Genomic DNA, 23,364 nt, shown 5'->3' on the forward strand with positions numbered 1-23,364 from the left:
AGTGAGAACAAAAGTTAGCCCAGAGACCAACTGTTCCTATCTCCCAGTCAAAATAATACATGGGAATAATATGGAGTTCCATAACGAAGGTTCATTTAAAAGCCATTTGGGGAAATACACCAATATTCACTGCATAGTTCCTGAAGGCAATTAAAAATTAATAAACCCCTTTTTTTGGGGGGGGGGAGGGATAATGAAAGAGGGCTGCCTGAGGTTTAGCCTGGAGGGGGATCTCATTGCTCACCTTGAACATCCAACCTGCCAGTCCTCACTTGCTGGGGGGTAACATTTGTGCCCCAGGACAACTGATTTCTTTAAGAGCTGCTCCTTTTGGGCATTGCTGGCTGTGCTGGGCTTTGAGGGATGCTGGCAGCCACCCTATGAGCTATTCAGTGAGCAGCTTCCTTTCCTACTGTTATATTAAAACATTGCTCATCTCTTGACAAATCCCTGAGTTGGGGGTGTGGGAGAGCAGGCAGGAGTTTGCACAGCTCCTGTCCTGCCTGCTCCTGCCCTAGGAGCAGGGAAGGACCCTCTGCCCAGCAGCCAAGGGCAGGCCAAGCTGAGGCACATTCTTCCTTCCCAGCAGGGGAAGCACAACTGCCTTGTCTGAGACCATGTGCCCTGGCACAACCTGTCTTTCCAAAATGCCCTCCTTGCAGAGCAAGAACAAGGGAAGTCTGTGCTGCTGCCACCCCCCTCCAGAGCTTGGGCACAAATCCCAGCTGCATGGCCATAGCAAATGCTGTGGGGGCCAGCAGAGACACACAAGGGACGCTGCAGGTAGTACTGAAGGTCAGTTTATTTGCTTGATTCCCTCTTCCACAAAACCTGGGAACAAATCACCTTCCAGCAAGAGATGAGAAAGCAGTTAACAAGTGAGAGATTTGGCTCTGCAGCTCCTCCCTTACTCCTGGGACCAAAGGTTAGATGGCTGCTCTGAAAGGCACACAGCAGCTCCCTGTCCCAGCAGGACACCCCTTCTCACCACAGCATTTCTCTGGGACAAGCATGGCTAGAAGCAAACAGGACAGACACCACAGCAGGAGCCTTGGAGTCCCCACTGCTCTGTTCCTCTCAGCCTTGGAGGCAGGAAACCACTGGGGTTTAGTTTTGAGGGGATGTGGGGGTGAAAGGGACAGGAGGGCTAGTTTAGTACTGCCAGGCTGTGGATTGTGCAGTGTCAGACGGGCGGGAGCTGGGCTCGGGAAGGCTCTGGCATCCCGGCAGGACTGACGGACACACAGACGCCTCACTCTGGCTGCGGGGTGTAGCGCAGGTACTTCTTGCCCGAGGGCAGCTCCTTGGTGAAGACTCCTTTGGGGAAGAGCTTCTTGGCTTCCTCGTCAGGTAAGGTGGGCACGACCATGACGCTGTCACCGGGCTAATAGGGACAAATGGGGACACTGAGGAGCTGGCAGGGTTGGACACTCAGCCCTTGTGCCCCAGCCATGTCCCATGGAGCCAGCAGTGAGGGCAGAGGAGGAGCTACACCAGGAGATGTCCAAAGCGAGAGCTGTGCCATCTGCCAGCCCTGCCAGTGGCATCCCACAGCCACAGCACTCCCATGGGAGCAGGGAGTAAGGAGGGGAGAATGTGAGCCTTGCTGGGATGATGGACAGAGCCTGCTCATCCATTCCTCTCGTTCAGGCACCTCTGGACATGTGGTGCTGGCTCCCCCTTGATTCCAAGCCCTGGGGAATGGAATTTCCAGGCAGGTGGGTGAGCTGGCCCATCCCACTGGGAGCTTATGCTGCAGGGATCAGGAGCCTTCAGAGGCAAGGCTGCCTCCAGCTGCTGCTTCCCCCACCCTGTGTGTCCCCCTGCAAGGGGGCTGGCTGCCATTTCAATGCCTGGCTCTGAGCTTTGCCTTGCTCCTCACCTTCCAGTCCACAGGAGTAGCGACCTTCTTGTATGCTGTGAGCTGCAGGGAGTCCACCACTCTCAGGATCTCATCAAAGTTTCTCCCAGTGGTGGCTGGGTACAGGATCGAGAGCTTTAGCTTCTTATCTGGCCCAAAAACGAACACCTGAGCACAGGGAGACAGTGTCAGGGGCTGGGCACATTGGTCTGACTGCTCTGCTGGATCTGCTCAGCCCTGATGTTCCTTCTCTCCTGGGAGCTGCTTTATCACAGGTGTTGGGAGAGGGGAGATGCCATGGAGGGGATCTAGAGAACTGATGCTCAGGGATTGTGGTTTTGCTCTGGGAACTCCTGTGTCCAATGCCAGCTTGTGCTACCTGTGCCCTTCTAGTGCAAGCTCACGAGGGGAGAGGGAAAGTCCAGCAGATCAAGCCAAAAATTAATTTGGGATCAGGTGGGTCACTGTGACACAGCCCAAGGTTCCAGCCCAAAGGAGTCATCCTAGCTCCTGAGGATGGCCATGGCCATCCAGGCAAGCTGTCCCACAGGCACAGGGCAGGGTGGCAGGCTGTGCTTCTGTACTGCTGTGGGGCCAGGCACTCACCACCCGAGCAGTCAGGGGCATCCCATCCTTGTCCAGCTCGTCGGGGTCCAGCATGCCCAGCTTGACAGCCAGCTCCCGGTTCTTGTCAGCAATGATGGGGAAGGGCAGCTTCTCTGCAGGCTGGTCCCCATTGTAGGCATTGATATCCTGCACAGACAAAACCATGGGATGTTCCTGTGGCCACTACAGAGGCAGAGCCAGGCAGAAGCAGAAGCTGCAGAAGCTCCTGACTTGCTTTCCTGGGACAGAACAGCCAGGGGCTCATGGCCTTCCATGAAGTTTCCAGAAACCAGGTGACAAACCAGAAACGTTTGTGCCAGGCTGGGCTTTGTGCCTTGTTCTTGAGGGTCAGTTCTCACTCACACCCATGGAGCAGCTGCTCTGCCCAGGCAGTGGGTATGAAACAATAAGGAATTCCTGCCTATGTTAGTGACACAGAGAGGTTTAACCACTTTCCACTGAGAACTGTGTCCCTCTGCCAGCTCTCTGCTAGCACTGCTGACACTTGTGTGGGTGTCACCTGAACTGGACTGTGCTCCTAAGGAATTGTTTCTCTAGAGGCAGAGCAAACCAGCAGCTGACAAAGGAAAGTCCGACACTCCACAGGTCTTGTGTAAGGGACCAGTACCATTCAGTGAGTCATTCACAGCTTACTTAACTAAAGGCTCCCAAAAAACTGGAGTGGAAGCCTGAGTGCAGGTGCTGGGACACTGCTCACTCCTTTCTGAACCATGCCTGGGACAGAAGAGAAAACCATTCTCCTCCACAGCCCTGCAGTTACATGTAACCACAAAACTTGTGACCATGGTTTATGAGGTTCCTCCCTGTGCTAGTCCAAACTGGACCTGCTTCACAAATACACACACACACAAAAAAAAAAGTATTTTGAGCATCTCCAAACCTGGTCTGGACTCAAGGAGAGCATTTAAGTAATCCCTGAAGTCTGCAGTACCACCCTCACAGGTCACATAGAGCCCCAGCACAGGCAGAGCAGTTGCCAGCATCAAAGCAAGTAGAATTCAAGGTTCCTGCCCCAGAACAAGGCAGCCTGTTCCTTCCCCCCTTTTCATGCTACAAGGAGACAAAACTGACTGCAGTGCTGCTGTGAGCCTCCCTGGCACTGCTGTGCTGCACTATCAGCTCAGCTGATAACCCCCATGTACAAATCTCTCTGCCTTCTCCAGGCCTTGAATGTGGGAGAGCAGGGAGGGAGCTCAGGGTTGGAAGTGCTGCTGTCCTTTGGCACTGCTCAGAGCACACCAACAGCAGCAAGAGCAGGCAGGACCTGCACCCCTCCTCAGCCTCCCATGGCTGCTGGTGCTGACAAAGGGGCTGGAGCCCTGCCCCAGCTGCTCAGGATGCTGCAAGCAGGTCAAGTGGTGCACACGTGGCCAAGTGTTTCCTTTCCAGCTTTTCTGTTTGCTTGTTTTCTGTGTCACCACGGCTCTGCAAATAGGGGCCATTGATCTCAGCTGGGTTGTGGTCAGGCCTGCCTTGGAAGGAGGCAAGGAATGGGTTCTGCTGTCCTGAAAACCTGCCTTGTCAGAGCAGAGCAGAGAAGGAAAGCAGAGCTGGAGAGTTCAGCTGAGGAGAAATGCTGCTGAAGGCTCCACAGAGTCACAGGAGGCTGCAGCAAATGAGAGCCACCCACCCCTCTCTCTTTAGAGCAGGGGCTGGAGGATGAGGAGTTTCTGAGAAGCAATATCTGGACCCTATGGACTGACTCGTTCCAAAATGCACGTAATTTCATGACCTGGGGAGCTCTAGAAAGCAGCCTCACAAACCACACTCTGTGTTGCAATACAACACCCATGGCTCCCTTCCCTTGCCACTAATTTTCTTTCCAGAGTCCAAGCTGAAACCAGACATCCCTGGTGTGATTTGTTCACCACCGACTCACCAAGGTGCAGGTATCAGTGGCCAATATTTCAGAGTATCACTGAAACCTCTGACATGCACAGCATGTGCCAGCCAGGCCTGCTGGAGGAGCTCAGGCATTCACCCAGCCCTTGGAGAAGCTCCTGACTGGGGAGGGTGGGATCAATCCCTGGCTGAGCTACAGCTCCCAGTCCTGGAGCAAGCTTCTCTTTTTTGGCTAAGGGATGGCTAAGAATAGCTGTGACATCTCTGGTTGGAAAGCAGAGCTGCACCAAGTGACACGAGGATTATTGGCTCTGCCCACTGAAATTTGGCAGCAGAGCAAGCAGGAGTTTCTTTAGAGTTTCATGCAGGATTTCAGCCACCCCTCTTGCCCACCTGCTTCCTTGCAGGCTGTGCTCCAGGTAAAAGCAGTTTCATCCAGACAGAAAGCAGAGGAGTGTTTGGGAATTCTGCACAGAGGGTTCTGCCCAAAGTTTTGCTCACTCATAGGGCTTCTAAATTTAATCCAGTGAAGCACAGGCTGCATGGAACACTCCAGCCTTCCTTCTGTGGATTTGTCCTCACCAACTGGATCTTTTGCTTGGACGACTTTCACCTAGTTCTGACAGGTGCTGAGCTGACACTTCCAAACCTCTGTCTCCAAGGCTTCTGCCAGGCTCACCACAGCTTGAATCACTGCCCTCTCCGTGGCTTTTCCAGAAGGCTTTCCTGCTCTGCCTCCCCTCAGCCAGCATCCAGAGGCTGTTCTGCAACTTCTCCTGAGGTTGTGCTGAATAATTCCATAGCATCAGCAGAGTCAGCTCGTTAACTTCTTTTTCAGATCACCCAAGCCTGCTGAACCCCACACACCCTGAGAGAGCTCAGCACTTCCCTCCCTTGACACAAATTACTGCTTTTCCTGCAAGAAACAGCCTGCCTTTCACAGAGCTGACTTCATTGGGAAGCTTCTTACAAATTCAAAGCCTTTGCAGAAGTCAGCAACACCCCAACACTTTAGCTTGATCCAAACAGCAGATGAGTCTCCCTCACAAAAGCACAATGCAAACTTTCTGTTATGAAACAGAAACATTTCTAATGACATGTTATTTGCTAATCTGGCTGCTGGTTTCAGCCAGTTTGAGCAGCACAGAAATCTCATTTAATGTACATTGCTTTTCTGAGGCTTGCTGGGACATTGGCCATGCACAGCTCAGGTACAAAGGTCGATTTAAGCAATAAGGCAATTAGCTAATTTCTAAAGCCAGTCAGCCATGAAATAATGTCCGAGTGTAGAAATTTCTCACTTTTAATGCCTCTTATTGCATGCACCTCTCACCACTGGAAAATATGTGAGAACAGTCCCAATTTTAAGAGCTAAGAGAGTGGCAGGTAATTCACCCAAGGATTTTTACACTCTGGCCATTTCTATCTGAAATACTCATTTTAGACCCCTACCACCTCTAGGCCTGGAACCATTCTCCCTGGCAGCACACACAGGCTGCCTGTGAAGTTAAACTTTAGCTCCTTCACTGAGTTATTCCACTCCCATCTTTTTTAAAACTCCCTCACGTTCATTTTACATTTATTGTTCTCCTATTTATGTTTTTATATTTAACACGTCTCTATTTGTCTTTTGTTTTCTCCTCCCTGCCCAAGCACGAACTGCAACTTCACTCCTCACTTCTGATGCCTCTTTTCCTTTCCTGTTTCCATTACAGAGCTTTCCTGAGGGTCTGTGGATAGGTTGCCTTCCTCTGAGATTCTGGCATCACCTCCACACATTTTAACCCTTTCAGCTAGTGGTGGGACAGCAAAAATATTGTTTTCCTCTTGCATCAAAGAGCACAGAGCACTTTGTGGGGCGCTCCACAAAGATGGAGAATTCTCCATTCCCGCTCTGAATTCCAGCACCCCCACGCTTTGGGATGTGACATACATCCCTCCAAGGCTGTGAGGGCTTTCAAGCTGCCCCCTGAGCCGTGCCCAGAGGTGTTACCTTGCACCAGGAGAGGTGGTCCTGCACGCTGTCGATGGAGAGCGCGATCATCTTGACGTTGCGCTTGCTGAACTCGGGCGCCAGCTTGGCCGCCCGGCCCAGCTCCGTGGTGCACACAGGGGTGAAATCCCGAGGGTGGGAGAACAGGATGCCCCACCTGCAAGGGAAGGCTGAAGGTGAGCTGTCTGGTTTGTGCTGCAGACAGAAAGCTGTGCGGATTGCACGGTGCGGAGTGCAGGAACAGCCCGGCTATCTGGTAAGGAAACCCTTCCCTGTCACGAGAAACCTCCATGAGATAAGCTCTGCTCTGGGAAACTCCCTGCACCTCTCGCCCCACTCTCCCTCCAGGAGATGCTGGAATAGCCCACGGTTCTTGCCATGGAGGTGGACACCATGCCATGTGAGGAATTTTGGGGGAGCCACACGGTAGCCCAGAGATGCCATGTGTAAGAGGATGCAGGTGCCAGCCAGGTTATGGCAGAGATGTCACTGATCCACGAGCCCCTACAGCTCATCCCCACCAGGAGACACACAAATGTACATCATCTACAGCAAAAGTATGGGACAGGATCAAGCCTTAGCCCAGCTCCTGCTGTGAGCTGCTAAAAACACTTGAAAAAGTAAGAATTAATGAATTAGCAGGGGAGGCCAGGAGTTAACAACTCAGCCACCTCGCTTTTGCCCCCAGCTTGGCAGCAATGGATTTGGAGTCTTTAGAGCAGGCAAATGCTATTCCTATACCTCACAGGTAAGGAAAGCAGTGCACAGAGAAAGGCAGCAGGAGCAAAAAGGCTCTCAGGACTTCCCAGGTGCTAAAATAAAGCCACCCCAGCACTTCAAATGCCCTGCCAGAGACTTGCTGCACCGTTTCTCAGCCCAAATTGCATAGATCTCTATTGCACTGATTGTCACCCGGCCCCCAGCACCACAGCAGTGGGGAAAGCCCTGTCTGAGGGATTTGGGAATGCAGTTAGAAGTTCAAGTGCGGCTCCTGCAGCTCTGCCGTGCGACCAACACGGATCACCGGGAACTTATGGAGTTACCTGCTGCCGAGACTTTTCATACAATAACTACACTGCTTGAATGAACAGCAGCAAACCACCGAGGAGGAAGAAAGGTGCCACGTGTGTGAGCAGGCTGGAACAGCCAGTTCCAGAAGGCCTGAGAGAGGCTCAGAGAGTTCTTTTTTTCCCTTTTGCTCACAAAGCCGACAGAAGGGGCTGATTCGAGCCTGCCAAGCGGGAGCGAGTCCCGAGCACGCCGGGAATGAGCGGGACTGGTGCCCGGCAGGACCAGAGCCCTTTGTCACCGCACCCTCCGAATTCCCGGGATGTACGTGACACCCGAGCCGCTCTCAGGACCGGCCTGGGCTAAGCGCCGCTCTGCCAAGCCTGGCTTTGCCGTGCCGGGAGTGCACGGGAATCTGCCTCTCTCCTCTCCTCGGGGGCTCCAGGGATGATGGGGATGGGCGGCTCTGCCTCCCCGCCGTGCCCGGCCTCCCGGTTCCACGAGAAAAACCCACATTTTGGGGCAATTTTGGCACATTTGGGAACCCGCCACGCGGGATTCAGCCAGGCGGAAGGAGCGCGGTGAGCGGTCCCGCTCCATCCCTGCTCCCGGGATTCCCGGCGGCGCGGACATCCCATCCCCATCCCATCCCCATCCCCATCCCCATCCTCATCCCAATCCCCGCTCCCAGCGCATCCCCCAGTGCTCACGAGTCTCCCAGGAAGTCATGGAAGCGGATGCGGCCCTGAGTGGTGTCCGCCTCGAAGTTGGGTGCCTCGTCGCCCAGCAGCAGTCCTGGCATAGCTGCAGCTCCCAGCGCAATTCCCGGTGCAATTCCCGGGGCCGCCGCCCGCTCTGCGCACGCGCGGACCTCGCCCCCCGCGGTCACGTGAGCGCGGTCACGTGACGGCGCGGAGGGGCCGCGGCCGTGATGGCGACCTACGTGAGCGAGCTGGAGGCGGCCAAGAAGAGCCTGAGCGAGGCGCTGGGAGAGAACGTGAAGCAGTGAGTGCCCTCAGGGAGCGGGGGGTGCGGGGCTGGGCACTGCGGGACGCTCCCGGCTCCTCCCGTGTCCGTGTAAAACCTCGGCCCTGCTGCTGGGTGTGGGAACAGCGCTCTTCCTCCGCTGTCTGCACTTCATGATGATGCCTGGAGAGGCTGTCTAGAACAGAGGCTAGACGGTGTTAAAGGAATAAAGTAGGGATTTATTAAAAGGCCTTCACAGGATTCACCTTGGGTAGTACAAGAGCCTGGCTGTGGCTACACCCAAGATGGATTCAGAGTCCCAAGTTGTCACACTTTTATAAGTTTTGGTGCATTTCCATCTTGGGGTTCATTGTCCAATCCCAGCTCCAGGTTCTGCAGTCCCATCCTCCCAGATTCTCTCCTCAATTCGCTGTTGTTTGCACTTTTTGGGGCTGAAGCTGCAGCGGTGTCCTTGGTTGTGGGGCTGGCAAAGGATTGTTTTGTGTGCCTGAGCTGTGAGGAGAACTTGTAACACTTTGTATGAAGTTCAGAATCACACACAGTACAGAATCTGAAAAATATGAAAGCTAAAACTGAAGGCATCAACCAGAGGTGCTGAAGGAAAGAGTCACTCGGTGCCACGGTCTGGTTGATGTTGGTATTTTGGGCTCGATGATTTTGAAGTCTTTTCCAACCCAATTGATTCTGTGCTTCCCTGCTCTTCCCAAGGTACTGGGCCAACCTGAAACTCTGGTTCAAGCAGAAGATCAGTAAGGAGGAGTTTGACCTGGAAGCACGCAGGCTTCTCACACAGGACAATGGTAAAATGACACCTGGTGCTCTTTTCCCTGCCAGGCCTGGGAAGTTCCGAAGTGCTTCCCGAACAGAGAAAATGCTTGTGAGGGAAATTGCAGTGGCCAGGGCTCTGGCAGCAATGGGGTTAAAATGGTGGGAGGAGCCCTGGTTTGCATGGGGAAGTCCCTGTGTAACCCCTGCACTGACAACTTGGCATTGTGTAAACGTGTTACAAATGTTAAACGTGCTCTTGGAGCAAACAAAAAGCCTTTTTTTAAAATGTCACCGTGAGGCACAGTCCTTTCTGTGCTTTCCCTTTGGTTGTAGCTGAAGTAGGAGACCCTGGATTCACCTGGGTGCATTTGCAGCAGGCAGGTCCTTCCTGGCCTGGGGGAGTGCTGAAGAGTGAGATTCCTCCATCCTTGCTTCTCTGTCGGCAAACATGGGTGGGCATTGCTGAGCTCACTGTGGGGGCTCCTGGCTTCCACCTTTGTGATCCCTTCAGGGAGTTTTTTGGTGCTCCAAAGAGGATTCTGTAACCCTCTGATCCTGCCTCTGAAGCTGTTTTCATTTTCTCTAGTGCACAATTACTCTGTGTTCTGGAAATCCTCTGCAGTGAACTTCTGTTTTATTAGAACCTCTTTGAGTTGACTTCATCCTTGTGGGGGGCTGGCTCTCATTTTGGTGGATTTTCTAGCAAAACCAAAAGCACTGCAGTGGGATGCCTGCATGGCCATGGGGACAGCTGCTCCCCTGACTGGATGACTACACCAGGCTTGTCAAGTAGCTGTAACACACTGTAGGTGTGTGTAACACTCACCTGTGTTACTCACTCATTGTTTCTGTTCTGTGTGTAGTATCTTCTGTGTTGTCACAGTAGTAGATTCTCAGCCCAGTAGAAGAAAACTCTCAAAAAACCATGAATTGAAAATGAACTGAGCAGGTGGGGAGAACACAAAAGTGTGAAAGCTTGGGGAGCTACTTTAGGATGGCTTTGGAGATACCTCTGGGCACTGGTGTGCTGTTAACGAGCTCTCTCTCTCTCTCTCCACAGTCCACTCTCACAATGATTTCCTCCTGGCTATTCTCACTCGATGCCAGATCTTGGTTTCTGCCCCAGGTGAGTCCCAAGAAGCCTCATTAAGCCCTTGGTGTAACACTGTGCCTGCCACTTGTGTGTTTGGGGTGTGTGTTCACAGTACCCCAGTATTCTCAGCCTTAATATTCACGGGTTTTTTTTGCCACACAGGTAAAAATGTAGCAAAAATAGTGTTTCAGCTGATTTCAGCAGAGGTGCTTCTATGACTGAAGTGTGTGTGCTTGGTTAGAGGCTGATGCTGGATTGCTGACTGTGATAATCTGGTTTGATTTCTGGATTGAGCTGGAGGGTAAAGGCAGATTCAGCTTTCTCTTTGATGTGCTTTGCTTATCTCTTCCTCTCTCCTCTGAACTTTATTCCTGGTCATTGTGAAGAGCTGAGTATTGCTGACTGATCTTGATTTCAAGTGCATATCTGATAGAAAAGTGCTTACAGGGAGCCTTGGTTGAGTTATGACCGAGTAACCCAATGGTCTGCAGATAGTTAACCTTCGTGAGCATCTAGAATTACATTTTAACTTTGTGGATGTCTAGAATGGCTGTCCTCAAGGTTGCAAGGCATGATTTGTTTGGCTTTCAAAAGAGCTCTCAACCCAGGGATGTGGTAGCAAGGGCAAATGAGCTGCAATTCAAGATATGGAAGTGCTGTGTAGGAAAAGAGAGAAAGTTGTTGCAGCTCACATGGGCTGAGACCTAGGAGATGAGTTTTTTGAGAGAATTCCTGTTATTGAGGTGCCTGTTGTAGCTAGAGGAAACAATGCCTGCAAAATTCATGGATGCCCACAGGTTTTTGTGTTGGAGCTGGTCCTTTACTCTAGTAGCTGTGCTAATTAAATGTTAATGATCCCCACCTCCAAACTTGCTTTTTTTTCTGTTGATGGAACTTCAGAAACATCGTGTGTGTCCTAAACTTGTTCCCTTTTGGGGTCTGGGCTCATAAATCAGAAAGTTTATGTCTGAATCTGTTGTTCCTTGCTTTCAACGTTGAATAATTAATTACACAGGGAACAGTGATTCCCGATTATCACCTGGAGCAGCTGAGTCTAAATGAGAGGGGGAGGGAGGCAGGGCCTGTTCTCTGAGCTCAGCAGTGAGCTGCTGGGAGCGTTGGGGTGGAGTTCATAGCTCAGAGGTCTTGCTTCTGAGAGGCAGCGATCAGGTTGGGGTTTGTTTTTCCTGTGTATATATCCTATCTGGGCTCAGCTGTACCGAATATCATTTGTCTCTTTATGCCACTCGGTGATGGCATGCAGCTTTCTGGTCAGGATTCACCAGCAAACTCTCCCAGGTTTTTCAAGGGAGACTGAAAAGGATTAGGATTTCAACACAATTAGGATTGTGTTGAAGGTAGGAGCCCCAGCACAGAGCAGGGTGCTGCTCCACAGGTTCTTTCCATATGCTCATTATTTCCTGCCTGATCTCTTTAATTTCAAGTCCCTGGAGGTCGTTTTCTGTTGTCCCTTTGCAGCTGCTCTCTTCAGAGCCCTCCAAGAGCCCTGGTTGTAGTGGGACACCATGTGGTAGTGAACCAGCTGGCCAGGATCCTTTCCCAGTGCTGGCCACCTCCAGGGCTTTCAGGCAAGCTTTGGCTGGCTCTGTGTCCACAGATTGCATAAACCAGCTTGAAATAAGTCAGTTTAATCATGGCTGTGTGGTCTGAAAGATGTGGTTTGGTGCTCTGGAGCTAACAGTGCATTCTGCTAGTCCCTTCCAGAGGCTCAGTTTTGCTCTCCACAGATCAATGCAGTGTCCCCCAATATTTTGGGAGCTGATTTGTGCTGAGGTTCCTCTTTCTGGGCCCCTGAGTGGCAGATCTCTTACAGACAAAATCTCACTGTCAGCTGTGTAGGGTTGTACATGCAAGCCCAGGAAAATGCAGTAGGAGTGGAATACTAGCTGTTAACATCTAGATTTCTTTTTCTTCCCCTAGATGCCAGTCTGACACCTGCTAGATTTTTTTGTTGTGGTTTGTTTGTTTTTCTTTCTCTCTGGTTTTTTTTCCCCCCTCCATGTAACAATGGAAAGCTAACAGGCTTTTGTCTCAACCACTGTCTTTTGGGTAGAAGGTGTTTACTTCATGATTCATGGAAATAAGTAGCTTTAAAGAAGTGTTTTTGAGGCACTTGGCACGCCATCACAAGGGTTACTAATGCACGCACTTTCCACCTTGGTGTGAGAGACAAGGGGAAATAACCATCCTTAAAATGTTATTTTGTATTAAAAGGTAATCATGTGGTCAGTGGTAAAATTGTACTTGTTACTGTATTGGAATATTTTTTGTGGGACAGTTGCAGGCACTCAGGGTAGCAAGGTTTCTTCAGTTAATATGTATCTTGCTTGAACTGTTCCCTCCTTTCCTAGCTACATGTTAGCAATAAAACTGAGACAATTGCAAACAGTGATGTGAGGATTTAATTTACTCAGTAGTAGTCTGGAGCCGAATAAAAGGTGTTCCAGTGAATTAGAATTCACGTGGAATAATAGGAATATTTTATTTCATCGTTTGGCCACAGGCTTTGCTTAGAGGGCTCTGAGCTGTGAGATCGGCTCAGGTTGCTTGTGTTTGCTTCTCTCCAAAGTAATGAGAAGGGAGGAAAAGTAGGAAAATGGGAGTGTGAGTTTTTGGCAGCCAAAATATCAGCCAAATATCAGCAGAATTCCGGACCAAAAGCCTTGTTGCTGCAAGAAGATTAAAACAAACAACCCCCTCCAAACGGGAGATCAAGTAAACAGGCGTGGGAAATGTGTGTTTTCTCTCTGTCTGCTGCTTTCTGTGGTGACTTTCTCTGTATCTTTGTCCTTTCCTCATGTAGCACGTCAGGCAAGCCTGGCAGACTCTGTCTGGACTGGCTGGTGCTGTGCAGAGATGTGGCAGCTCCTAGAAAAAAAGTTTTTATCTGGTGCTGATCTTTGAGGGCAGAGCAGCAGCCACTGCTGTGGCTTGTTCAGGTCTGATTCCTTTGCTAGCAAGATGAAATAAAAGCTGCAGACATCTCTGAAGTTTCATGCCTGAGCCAACCCAGCCTTGTCATTTGTGGCCAGGAAGGCAAGTACTGGTTTTCTTAGAATGCTAGAGGGAAATTTTGCTTTCTTCATCTAGTGCAAGTTGGGCTTGGTAATATGAAAACCTGGAAAAGGAACCAAAAATTCTGCTATGTGCTTATTATAGTGGGGAGGAGGAGATTGTATCTCACCTTTTCCTTGTTTTCAGCCGAGTTTGGCTAAGTTCTTGTTAAATGTGCACGTTGAGATTCAATTAAGTTGCATCTTTCAGATCTGTAGTCAAAGCCTAAAAATTTAGTTGCCATTTAATTTAAAACCTACTGTGTTATTTTTCTTAAAAAAGGCATTTTAAAAATTCAGACTTAGCTGTAACCTATTATATCTGCAGAGCACCGTCAGAGAAAAGTGTCTTTGTGTTTTCTGTCTCCATCCATTGCACTTTCTCTGGTCACAAATGAGGCTGTGAAGGAGCTGTGTGGGACTTGATGTGGTTCTCCACAGTGGTTTCCTATGCCCCATTATTAGGGCCTCTCTTGTGATGTGTTGATGAACAGTACAATTTTTTGGGGGAGGTTTTATTTATCATCTTTTAATTTCTTAAATTGAACCAGTATATTTTGACAACAGGTTTTGTAGACTGTGGGTTTCCACCTCTCTAATGGAATGTAGCTACACTTCTTGGTCACTTTTTTTTTTAATATAGGGAGAATGTGCCATCTCTGTATGTGTAGGTTGTTTCTAATCCCTTCTTAGCAGCTGAACATTCAAAAAACTTCACCTGAATCCTCTGCTTGAGCCTCATCCTTTTAGAATTTTGGTTTTTTTGCAGTGCAGAGGACATGGTGCTTTTGAGTGTGGGAAGCTCCCCATAGTCAAGGACTTGTAGCCAGCCTCACTCCTTACAAACAGGACTGTGGTATAACTGTGTTTGCAGCCAATTAAACATAGTTAATTCTTGATTACAGCAAATTAAGCATAGTTGGGACAGCCAGAGATAAACCCACAGATGGGTGTGAAGCTGGTGAGAGCTGTGGGAGCAGGAGAGAACCACAGCTGGGTGTTGGTCAGTGAGGCTAGCCAGATTGTGGGTGGTGTGATGTGCAAAGGCTTAAACATTAAAATAGGGACTATATAATATTCACTTCTTGTCCCTGTCTGGAGGAAATGGCAAATTCTGGCTGAGGTGTGGCCAAGGAATGCCCAAGACCTTGCTGTGCTGTGAGAATCGCCTGGCAGCAGAGCTGCAGCCTCTGTTTGGAGGCAGCTGAAGTCCCTTCAGAGCCGAGTTAAGCTCCCTGGAGGTGTACAGGGACGTGGCTCAGGGCATGCTCTGCTCCAAAAGGAAAGGATGCTCCCTTGCAGTGCCAAACCAGGGCAGGAGGGTGCTGGAGGCACACAGCACGGGCTGCTCTGCAGCCACGAGAGGGCTGTCCAGTCTCTCAGTTGCACTTGTTCCCTGTCAGCGAGCACACACACATCCAATGCAGGGCTGTCCTAAGCCAACGTTCCTGAAGGAATTAATTGCTCACAGATGCTGTAAACCTCTCAGCAGGAAATTTGCTAGGCTGTCCTTGCCAAGAGCTGTGTGATTATCAGGATGTGGTTTGGCCTGCTGTAGGTGTAGCTGTCAGGCAGTGTTCAGTGGACTTTTGAGCTGATGATGTGACCAAATGTATTTATTTATTGGTATTAAACAGGTACCTCTTTTTCAGCTGTTTACTCACTGGTCACATAAGTGACGTCCTGCTCCTGGGCTCAGTGGCCTCTGCAGCTCTTCCCCCTTCTCCTTCTCTTCAGTGTAACACAACAATCAGCTGTGATGTTTAATAAGGATCCATGACAAATCTTGCTGAAGCAGAAGAACTGGGGGGTCAGACTGCTCAATTCAGATGGTTTAGCATCTGACCTGAACCAGAAGTGGGTGAGAGGAGAACCCACCTCCAGGCAAGCTCTTGTTCCTTCCTTTTGGTTTTCTTACAGGCTGTGCTTATCTCTCTCCTTCCACCATGGGTTTTGTGTGGTTTGTGGACAGAAATTGCTACATAAGTCATGGGTATTGTAAGTGAGTCAAAGTAGCAAGGGGCTGAAAAAGGAGGAGGGGGGCTACCAAAAGTGTTCTTCCCTCAAAAAACCTTCCTTTGTGCTATGGCTGTTGATTTTGGGTGGAGGCTTACCAGGTGGCCAAATGTGAAGGGTTTCATTCTGGCCCTAAATGAGCACCATCAACTGAGTGGGGTGTTTTTTGTTTGGTTGGTTTCTTTTTGTTTGTTGTTGTTGTTTCTATTTTTGTGTTTTGTTTTGTTTTCATTTGTTCTGTTTTTTCTTTTCAATTTGTAGAAGGTTCTGGATCTCTGCCATGGCCAGGTGGCTCTGCAACTAAACCTGGAAAACCCAAAGGGAAGAAAAAGATTTCTTCCGTTCGCCAAAAGTTTGATGTAAGTCTCTATGGTTCTCTTTACACATCTGCCAAATTCTTAAAATAAGTGATTTACTATTTATTCAGGCAGTCAGACAGAACTCTCTGACTAACTCTCAAATTCTCTGACTAACTCTCAAAGTGTTAGAAGCGAGATATTCCTTGGGTGTAACACTTTCAGAAGATCAAGTTGTTTCAGAACTGAAAATGCCTTTCAAAGGTGCTGTCTTCTGGTAGGTAGCACAGAAACGTGCCAGCTCCAGTTCACCTTGCAGCTCTGTACATCCACCCAGTACTGTTACACCCCTGTCCTGTGTGTTCTGTGTTTTCTGCACTTGTTTCTGTGCTGCCAGACCAGTGTGGAGGGGGTCTGGTGTGACAGAGATTTGGGATGGGGCTCTCTCTTCAACAGGCAGGGTTTGATAAGCTTCATAGTACCCTTCTAGGGACTATGATGAAGCACTCACAGACCAGTGTTCCCAAGGAATGCAAGTCTAGCTGAAGGCTCCTTGTAGCTAGAAATTGCCAAATTACTTTGCAGTACTCACAGCTGCAAGCTGAACTGTGATGTTCTGAATTCAGTCTGTGTTACCTTGCCTGTCTTAAAACTTCACTATAACTCTTCAGTTCAGTAGCAAGTAGGTGAGAGTTTCAGCAGCAAGTTATAGTGTACTGGAACTCTTAGAATTGGATTTACTCACTACCTCTAGGATACACCAGATTTCTAGTGTTTTTGTACACATGTTCAGGAATGCTTGGCAGTAAGCACTCTGTGAAGTGCATGTTATTAATGAGCTTGTCTGGTCCTAGTGGAATTCCTGAGTAGTGAGAACTTGGACATTTTGTAATCTTTCCCTCACTGGCCAGGATAACAGCTGTGAATGACCACAGGTCCATTCCAATTGGCTCCTGTTCTCCCAAACCACATTCCTCTTGAGAGCTGCTTACATTTTGAAGGTCTTTTTTTCCAGGCATGCAACTTTCCTGTAATGAAAGCGTAAATCTTTAGAGTTATGGGGAGGGAAACCTGCTTTCACATCAGCAGTGGGTGGATTGGTTTTTCACTTTGAGTTAAATGCCACACTGTCCTTTGACTGAAGCATCCCCCCTTTCTCCCCGGAAACGAAGATGTGAGAAATCCACTTTGCTGCATAGTCATTGTTCATATTTAAAATATGAACAAATATTCATTTATGAATATGTGTTTGTCCTGGTGCCCCAGAAGAGCCTTGCAGCAAATTCCATTCCACAGCCTCTGGAGAGCAGAGGAAGTGTGATGAGTCTTGTTCCCTTGTGGGTTACAGCTGGGCCAAGCACATGGGTGTCCTCAAGGATCAATAATTTCAATTTCCTTTGTTCCCCTCTTTATCTGGGGACTGATGAGCCATCACAGGCACTCAGAGCTTGAGACACAGGGCAGGCAAGGATTTGGGCTGGAATATGTGTGGCCTGGGAAATGTTCCCTTCTGGTATGAATTCCTGCTCTGCTCTGAGTTTTTTCCCTAAATAACCGAGTCAGTTCTGAAAAATAGTCCTAATCTATCTCAGTGGCTGCTCTGTAGCACAGCTCTGCTTAGAGTAGTGGAAGTACACAGGGAGATTGGAGTATGAAATTAGTGCTGGGATTTGGCTAAGTTTAAAGCATTAGAGAAATGTAAGAATCAATCACACAAGTTTAGGATCATGGGTTTTAATCTGGAGGGAAGCTGTACAGATAGTAAGTAAAAATATACCTTTCTGTACAAGAAATTATTAAATAGTTGAGAACTCTTCAGTACAGAGGGTGTCTGAGAGATGTGAAAGTCCAGTCACTGACCTGGGTAGTGTGAAAGGAGATAAAAAGTACAGTCACTGACCACATTTGGGACTCCCAGGAGAATTAAACAAATCTAGCAGGTGGGGAGGTGCAGAGCAGGCCAGAGCAAATGAGTCTTCATGTGGTGTGTAGCATTTCTTGCTGCAGTGTGTTGTGGATACCCAAAGTTCAGGTGGTTTGGGGTGCTACTGGACAAGTCCAATGAAAGGACACCCACAATCATCACTTAGCAATTTCTTCAGTCACAAGTCATTGGGGAGGACTTTTTGAGGGTTTCTTGTAGATGTATGCTTTCTGAGTGGAGGAGGGATGTCCCCTTGATGAAGCAAAGGGTCTGATTAAATATTATCTTCAATGTTTTGTTCATGACAGCACCGGTTCCAGCCTCAGAACCCATTGTCAGGAGCCCAGCAGTTTGTGGCAAAGGATCCTCAGGAGGATGATGATTTGAAGCTGTGCTCTCACACCATGATGCTCCCAACACGTGGCCAGCTGGAAGGAAGGATGATTGTCACTGCCTATGAGCATGGGCTGGACAATGTCACCGAGGAGGCAGTGACAGCAGTTGTTTATGCTGTGGAGGTGAGGCTGAGCTGGGGGGCAGCAGACACCAACAGCAAAAGGCTCTCTGTGCAATCTGGGGTGTTGTCCCCCAGCATGGGGTTGAAAGCTGCTGCTCTGGTTGTTCTCCACTTGCCTTTTACCCCAGAGTAATGTGAGAATGGAGAATCTTGTGCCCTAGATGTGAAGTCTTGGACTTCTGCCTGCCAGTGTTAGTTTTGAGGTACTTGCACAGTACCCCAGGCATGCTTAAGTATCTATTGTGGAAAATGCTCTTCCTGTCACTTAAAAGCAGGGACAGAATGGGAATACCAGCTTGACCAGTTCTATAAAAGCAGTCTGTTCCAGGCACAGTGTCTGGCCAGGCCATGAAGGGACAGGATCAGGTGATACCTGCAGGTGAAGCCCTGGTTTGGCTTCGGCCATTGGTGGTGCATCACTTTCCACATCCCAGGAATGACACAGCATTAATGTGTGGATGGTTTCTGCACTCAGCATGTGGAGAGCAGCCCAACATGTGTTCTCCATCTGTAAGTGAGGCCCAATCAAGTTGTTATCTGCTTGGTTTTTTCAGACAGTTCCTTCTCCAGCACTTTTCAAGCAAATTAATAAGATGAGTGAGTGGCTTTTCACTGTCGTTTCAGGGCGTGTATTTCAGTTCAAGTGTAACATCTAGTGTCAATTATGAAACCTTAACCTTAATCAGAGGTTGGGAATTTCCTAGCATTGAAGACACCCGTTTGACATTTGAAGCAGGGCGTCACATATTAAAGTATAGTTCACAGGCTGATGCTGACAGTACTCAAAAAGTGCCATGTTCTCTGTATCCAAGAGTTGAGCAATAAAAAACGTCCTATAATTTGTCTGGATATTGGTTGCCTGCCATCTTTAGATCCCTGTGGTCATTGCAGCACTGTTTCTGTCGTGCCAGTTGGTGAGGCCCTTCTAGCCATGAGTGAATACGTCAGCACATGTCACAAGATTTGTTTTTTGTTGCAGAACCACCTTAAGGACATCCTGACCTCTGTGATATCCAGGAGGAAGGCCTATCGTCTGAGGGATGGCCATTTCAAGTATGCCTTTGGCAGCAATGTCAACCCTCAGCCATATCTGAAGAACAGCGTTGTTGCTTACAACAACTTAATAGAGTGGTAAGGAGCTGGCAGCACACTGATAATGTACATGGATTTTGCTAGTCTTGGAATTACTCCATGGCTCAGCTTCTTCTTTTATGTGTGTTGATGGTGTCTCACTTTCACACACTAGGAAGGCATTGGTCTGGAGGATTGTACAGCTAAACAGGGAGTGAGAATAGGAGGATTTCCCAGCACTGGACTGTAGGGCTGTGTTACATCTCTCTCCCTTTACCTGTGCTTGTCCAGCAGTTCGTGACTGCGGTTTGAAAATTTCGGTAACAGCAATTCTCTGCCTTTGTGGAGGCATGGCCGTTGTGCCACAGAGTTGAAATGTCAGTGAGGACCTGCCATCCTGTCATTTCCTGCATCTAAATGTGTTTATAGTTCCTTAGCACATCTTTCCAGTTAGCTGGGCTTCGAGATCCTCCTGTTTGGAGTCTCAGTGTCAAAGAGTTTGTGCAGTGCATCTGGCAGTGTTTGTGTATGAGAAGGCAGTTTTGTTTGTCTGTGGCAGCCTCTAGCAGTTGACAGGAGGTCGTGGGTGTTTTATGATTTGGTTGTAGCACTGCAAACAACTCTGCTTAACGGCCAGCGTTCCAGTTTAATGTTGTGTGTGCCTTAATTGTTTTGCTGAGTAGAAACCATTGTCTGCAAGTGACAAAAGTGGCACAACCGAGATCATTTAAGCATGTCGAGGGTCAGGCCACGCTCCTCGTTAAGCTGGAGTTTATAAGAAAACTTTGCTAGAACAAGCTGAAATGATGTTATGTACATGTGGGCCACATCAGCTGGTGCAGAACAGCGAGGCCCCTGCCGTGTGACAGCCACAGCTGGTGCTGGTTTTGTGACTGGGCTCTTTTGTGCCTGCTCTGCCCCCAGCCCCCCGAGCAGCGCGGCGCCCTCGGCGGGTCAGAGCCTGGCCCCTCCACCCGCTCCTGACGATGCTGAGCAGCAGGCAGCCCTGCTCCTGGCCTGCTCTGGGGACACCCTGCCAGCATCCCTGCCTCCAGTCAACATGTACGACCTCTTTGAGGCACTGCAGGTAAGCTGGTCGTGTCACACCTTCCTGTCACAGGCTGCGCTGCCCTGGGTGCCAGCTGCCAGTGTTAGGTGTGGTTTACATGCCTGGAGGGGGATTTGTTTTGTCCTCCCATAGTCTCATTCCTTCTTTGCCTCTCAGATTCTTTGCCTTTGATTTGTTCCCACTGTTGACTCGTGGTTTAATGCTTGTTCTGATCCCTAGTTGCAGAGCTGATGAGGAAATTCCTATCTCACAGCTATGCAAGATGGGTGAACTCTGCAGCAAGGCTGCAGTGATTATATCAGAACTGAGCTGGAATTATATCAGAACTGGACCGATTTTGACAGTGCTGAAGCAAAATAACTTACCTGGCACGTCCCTTCTTAGTCCTCATGTTCCACCTGAGTACTTAGAGGAATGCTTGGACCTGGCATGCAGGCCACTGCCGTGGGTTAGCTGTGATCACCCCAACTCTGGGGAGGCATTTAAGGTCAGCTGGATGAATTTTCATTGGGGGTGTATGACTGTGTTCCCTCCTCTGTGGCAGCTGTGAGGGCATTGCTTACTTTAAATGTCTAAAATTAGCTGTGAGAAATTCCCCACTTGATCTGTGCTGTTGTGAACAGGGCTTGGGATTTTGTCTCACAGCTGTGGATACAGCCCACAGAGCTGTGATCAAGCACTCATGCCATGTTTAGTCAGAATTGTTGTTTCTATGGTTTTGATGACCAATGATTGATTGGCTTCCCAAGAGCAAAATGACTGTTTCTTTAGCATGACACTCCCTTAGAAAGTGGTGTAAGAGGTGGTTGTGGCAGTGCTGGCAGGGAGCAGCTCTCCCTGTGAGACTCCCTTTATTCCCACTCTGCACAGCTGGCACCCAGAGCATCCTGTGGCAGAGGGAGGTTATTCCCCCAAATGTGCATGGCAGCATGCAGCTTGTTTTCCAACATGCGTTTCCAGGTGCACAAAGAAGTGATCCCTGCACACACAGTCTATGCTCTCAACATTGAGAGGATTGTGATGAAACTCTGGCACCCAAACCACGAGGAGCTACAGCAGGACAAGATCCATCGGCAGCGCCTGACGACCAAGGAGGGCCTCCTGCTCTGCTAGAGCTGGAGCTGGACAGCCCTGCCAGCCCTCAGGTGCCTCCAGCCTGCTCCTGGGACTTGTCATTCCAAACCTGTGCCAGCATCTCCAGGATGATGTGATTTATGAGTCAGCTTTTCCTATGGAAATGGGACTGAGTTGTGGCACACTTCCTCTGCTTCCCCAGAGTCATGTGCCATGTGGAGTACTTGCAGCAATGCCACTGAATTGGAAAAGAGAAACGAGACACCCTTGCAAGGACTGTTTTTTAGCAAAAATAAATGTGAGAGTGGAAAGAGTTGGTTTTAAATAAGGTATGCTTTTGTCTTCTTTTGTGAGCATGGAGAATCTGCCTCCTTGCCCTCCCCTCTCAGGTGGTTTCCCTCCTGAGCTCAGACTCCAGAGGCCTTGTCCAGCTTCTGGTGCAGCCTGTGGGATCCTTTTCATTAACTGGTTATGGGGTGGGCTCTTGTGAAGATGAGCAATTCTCTAAGCTGACGTTGTTCCTCTTCTACCAGGGGAACTTCTTATTAGAAACTGTGACAAAACAAGGCAAAAAGGGAATTGTGTTGGTGTTGGAGACTCCTTGGATTTGCAGCATGAGCAAATCTCTCCTATCACTTCCTTCTAAAAATATGCAGCCTTGTATTACTTCATTATGAAATTATGCAGCCACACATCTCCACATGAGAGATGTGCAGATCACTGTGTAAAAGGAGAAAATCCACCTTCTGGGTTTCAGGTGCTCTGCTGTATCCCTGAGTCAGCTGTGGGAATTACCTTATGACAGGAAAATTCCATTGAAGTGTCTTAATTACTACATGGCCCGGGTTTGACCTCAAACGTGGAGGTACCTGCTGAAGGGTGACTCACTTACTGTGCCTCCAGATTGATGGAATTGAAACAACTGCTTCTGGGGGAATGTGAAAGGGAAAGCTCATGGTTCCACATCATTCTTTTTTTCCTCTTTGGAATGTATTTGGATGGGAGATTGGTCATATTTCTTTTGAAGTTTTCTTCTCTGCTGTATCCCCAGGACTGAGGAGGGTGCAGATCCCTGATATTCCTTCCCAGTTACTGTTTTTATAGCTTCCTTTCCTGTCCCCTGTAACTGTTGATGTTGTAACAAGGGGCTGTGCAGCTGTCCCTGTGTTCCTGGCTTTCCTGCATCCCCTTTGGAACCTGCTGTGGAGTCAGGCATAGTGGGAGGCAGTGTCTGGGCAGGTATTGGTAGCTCTCTTCATGAGATCATTTCAGGATTATGAGGAAACTGGGAAAGGCAAGGACACAGAACTGCAGCAGGGCCTGGCAGGATGGGAGCTGTTGTAGGTGGGTCTGGCAGTGTGTGGTTAAGAGGGGAATGGGGCAGAAAAGATGGACAATTTCTTTTGATCCTCTTTTTTTGACTGCTTTGTTTTTCTGTATTTAACCTGGTTAAAAGTTGACCTCAGTGGCTTTTACATGAGGGTTTTAAAAAGCAGCGTTTCACCTTAGTAACTGTATGGTGGTGAGATCATCAAGCCACCCAAAATACAGACTGTGGGGTGTGGGAGGGAGATTTCCCAGATAGTTGTGATGCTTCTGGTGTAAAATGAAAGCATTAAGTTTGTTTGCTAGAAACTCTGGGGCAGCTCTGAGGATCTCAGATCTGAAGAAGGCACCCAGCCTCCGACAGCATCACAGGCGGGTTCTGAAACGAGTGCTCAGTGTGGCCCTAGAATCTCCCTCCTGCTTGCCTGAGCTGTGCTCTGAAGAGCCAAGTCATCTCTTCCACACTGACAAAGGGAGGTGTTTGGTTTGCCTGCTGCACAACAAAGGCTCGAGCAGGGAACTCGAGCTGCATTGCAGAGATCTCAAAACTGAAAGGCACAGTTCTCGAAGCACTTTCCCATGAAGTGTGAGTTTTTGTGAGAAGCAATGCTTTACAAATGCTTTACAAATGCTTTACAGGCTGCTCAGCTCATGGAGCTGCAAGGGCTCAGAGTATTCGAGTTGGGAGCCACAAGGATCAGAAGTCCTAACTTAGGGGAATGGCCCATATGGGGATCAGAGCCATTGTGAGCACCTCAGCCTGGCTGTTCCCTGCTGCATGGGGCATGTTCCAGTTCCTCCAGGTCTCCTGTTTCCAG

At 49.1% G+C, this 23,364-nt stretch overlaps 2 protein-coding genes across 2 annotated transcripts; one reads left to right on the forward strand and one right to left on the reverse strand.

Annotated features, from left to right (window-relative positions):
* Positions 1 to 784: 784 nt before the first annotated feature.
* On the reverse strand, positions 785 to 8,204 carry PRDX6 (peroxiredoxin 6). The gene is made up of 5 exons (XM_014874761.2): positions 8,042 to 8,204; positions 6,324 to 6,480; positions 2,468 to 2,614; positions 1,883 to 2,029; positions 785 to 1,384 (listed from the first exon to the last, which is right to left on the reverse strand). Exons 1-5 carry the CDS (start codon positions 8,131 to 8,133, stop codon positions 1,253 to 1,255), a joined length of 675 nt encoding a protein of 224 aa, XP_014730247.1. The 5' UTR covers positions 8,134 to 8,204; the 3' UTR covers positions 785 to 1,252.
* TADA1 (transcriptional adaptor 1) lies at positions 8,202 to 21,545 on the forward strand. Its single transcript, XM_014874759.2, has 8 exons — positions 8,202 to 8,336; positions 9,027 to 9,118; positions 10,147 to 10,212; positions 15,531 to 15,628; positions 17,798 to 18,007; positions 18,986 to 19,137; positions 20,002 to 20,164; positions 21,107 to 21,545. The coding sequence occupies exons 1-8, from the start codon at positions 8,263 to 8,265 to the stop codon at positions 21,257 to 21,259; spliced, it is 1,008 nt and encodes a 335-aa protein (XP_014730245.1). The 5' UTR covers positions 8,202 to 8,262; the 3' UTR covers positions 21,260 to 21,545.
* Positions 21,546 to 23,364: the final 1,819 nt, after the last annotated feature.

The sequence above is a fragment of the Sturnus vulgaris genome, chromosome 9 (assembly GCF_052056855.1).
Source record: "Sturnus vulgaris isolate bStuVul1 chromosome 9, bStuVul1.hap1, whole genome shotgun sequence".
Classification (NCBI taxonomy): domain Eukaryota; kingdom Metazoa; phylum Chordata; class Aves; order Passeriformes; family Sturnidae; genus Sturnus; species Sturnus vulgaris.

Excerpts from the sequence above, each read along its gene's own strand:
- TADA1 (XM_014874759.2), top strand. The coding sequence starts at position 8,263 with ATGGCGACCTACGTGAGCGAGCTGGAGGCGGCCAAGAAGAGCCTGAGC. Across the intron at positions 9,119-10,146 it reads GCTTCTCACACAGGACAATG|TCCACTCTCACAATGATTTC; the intron begins GTAAAATGACAC and ends CTCTCTCCACAG. Across the intron at positions 10,213-15,530 it reads GATCTTGGTTTCTGCCCCAG|AAGGTTCTGGATCTCTGCCA; the intron begins GTGAGTCCCAAG and ends TTCAATTTGTAG.
- PRDX6 (XM_014874761.2), bottom strand. The coding sequence starts at position 8,133 with ATGCCAGGACTGCTGCTGGGCGACGAGGCACCCAACTTCGAGGCGGAC. Across the intron at positions 2,615-6,323 it reads ACCACCTCTCCTGGTGCAAG|GATATCAATGCCTACAATGG; the intron begins GTAACACCTCTG and ends TTGTCTGTGCAG. Across the intron at positions 1,385-1,882 it reads CTACTCCTGTGGACTGGAAG|CCCGGTGACAGCGTCATGGT; the intron begins GTGAGGAGCAAG and ends TGTCCCTATTAG.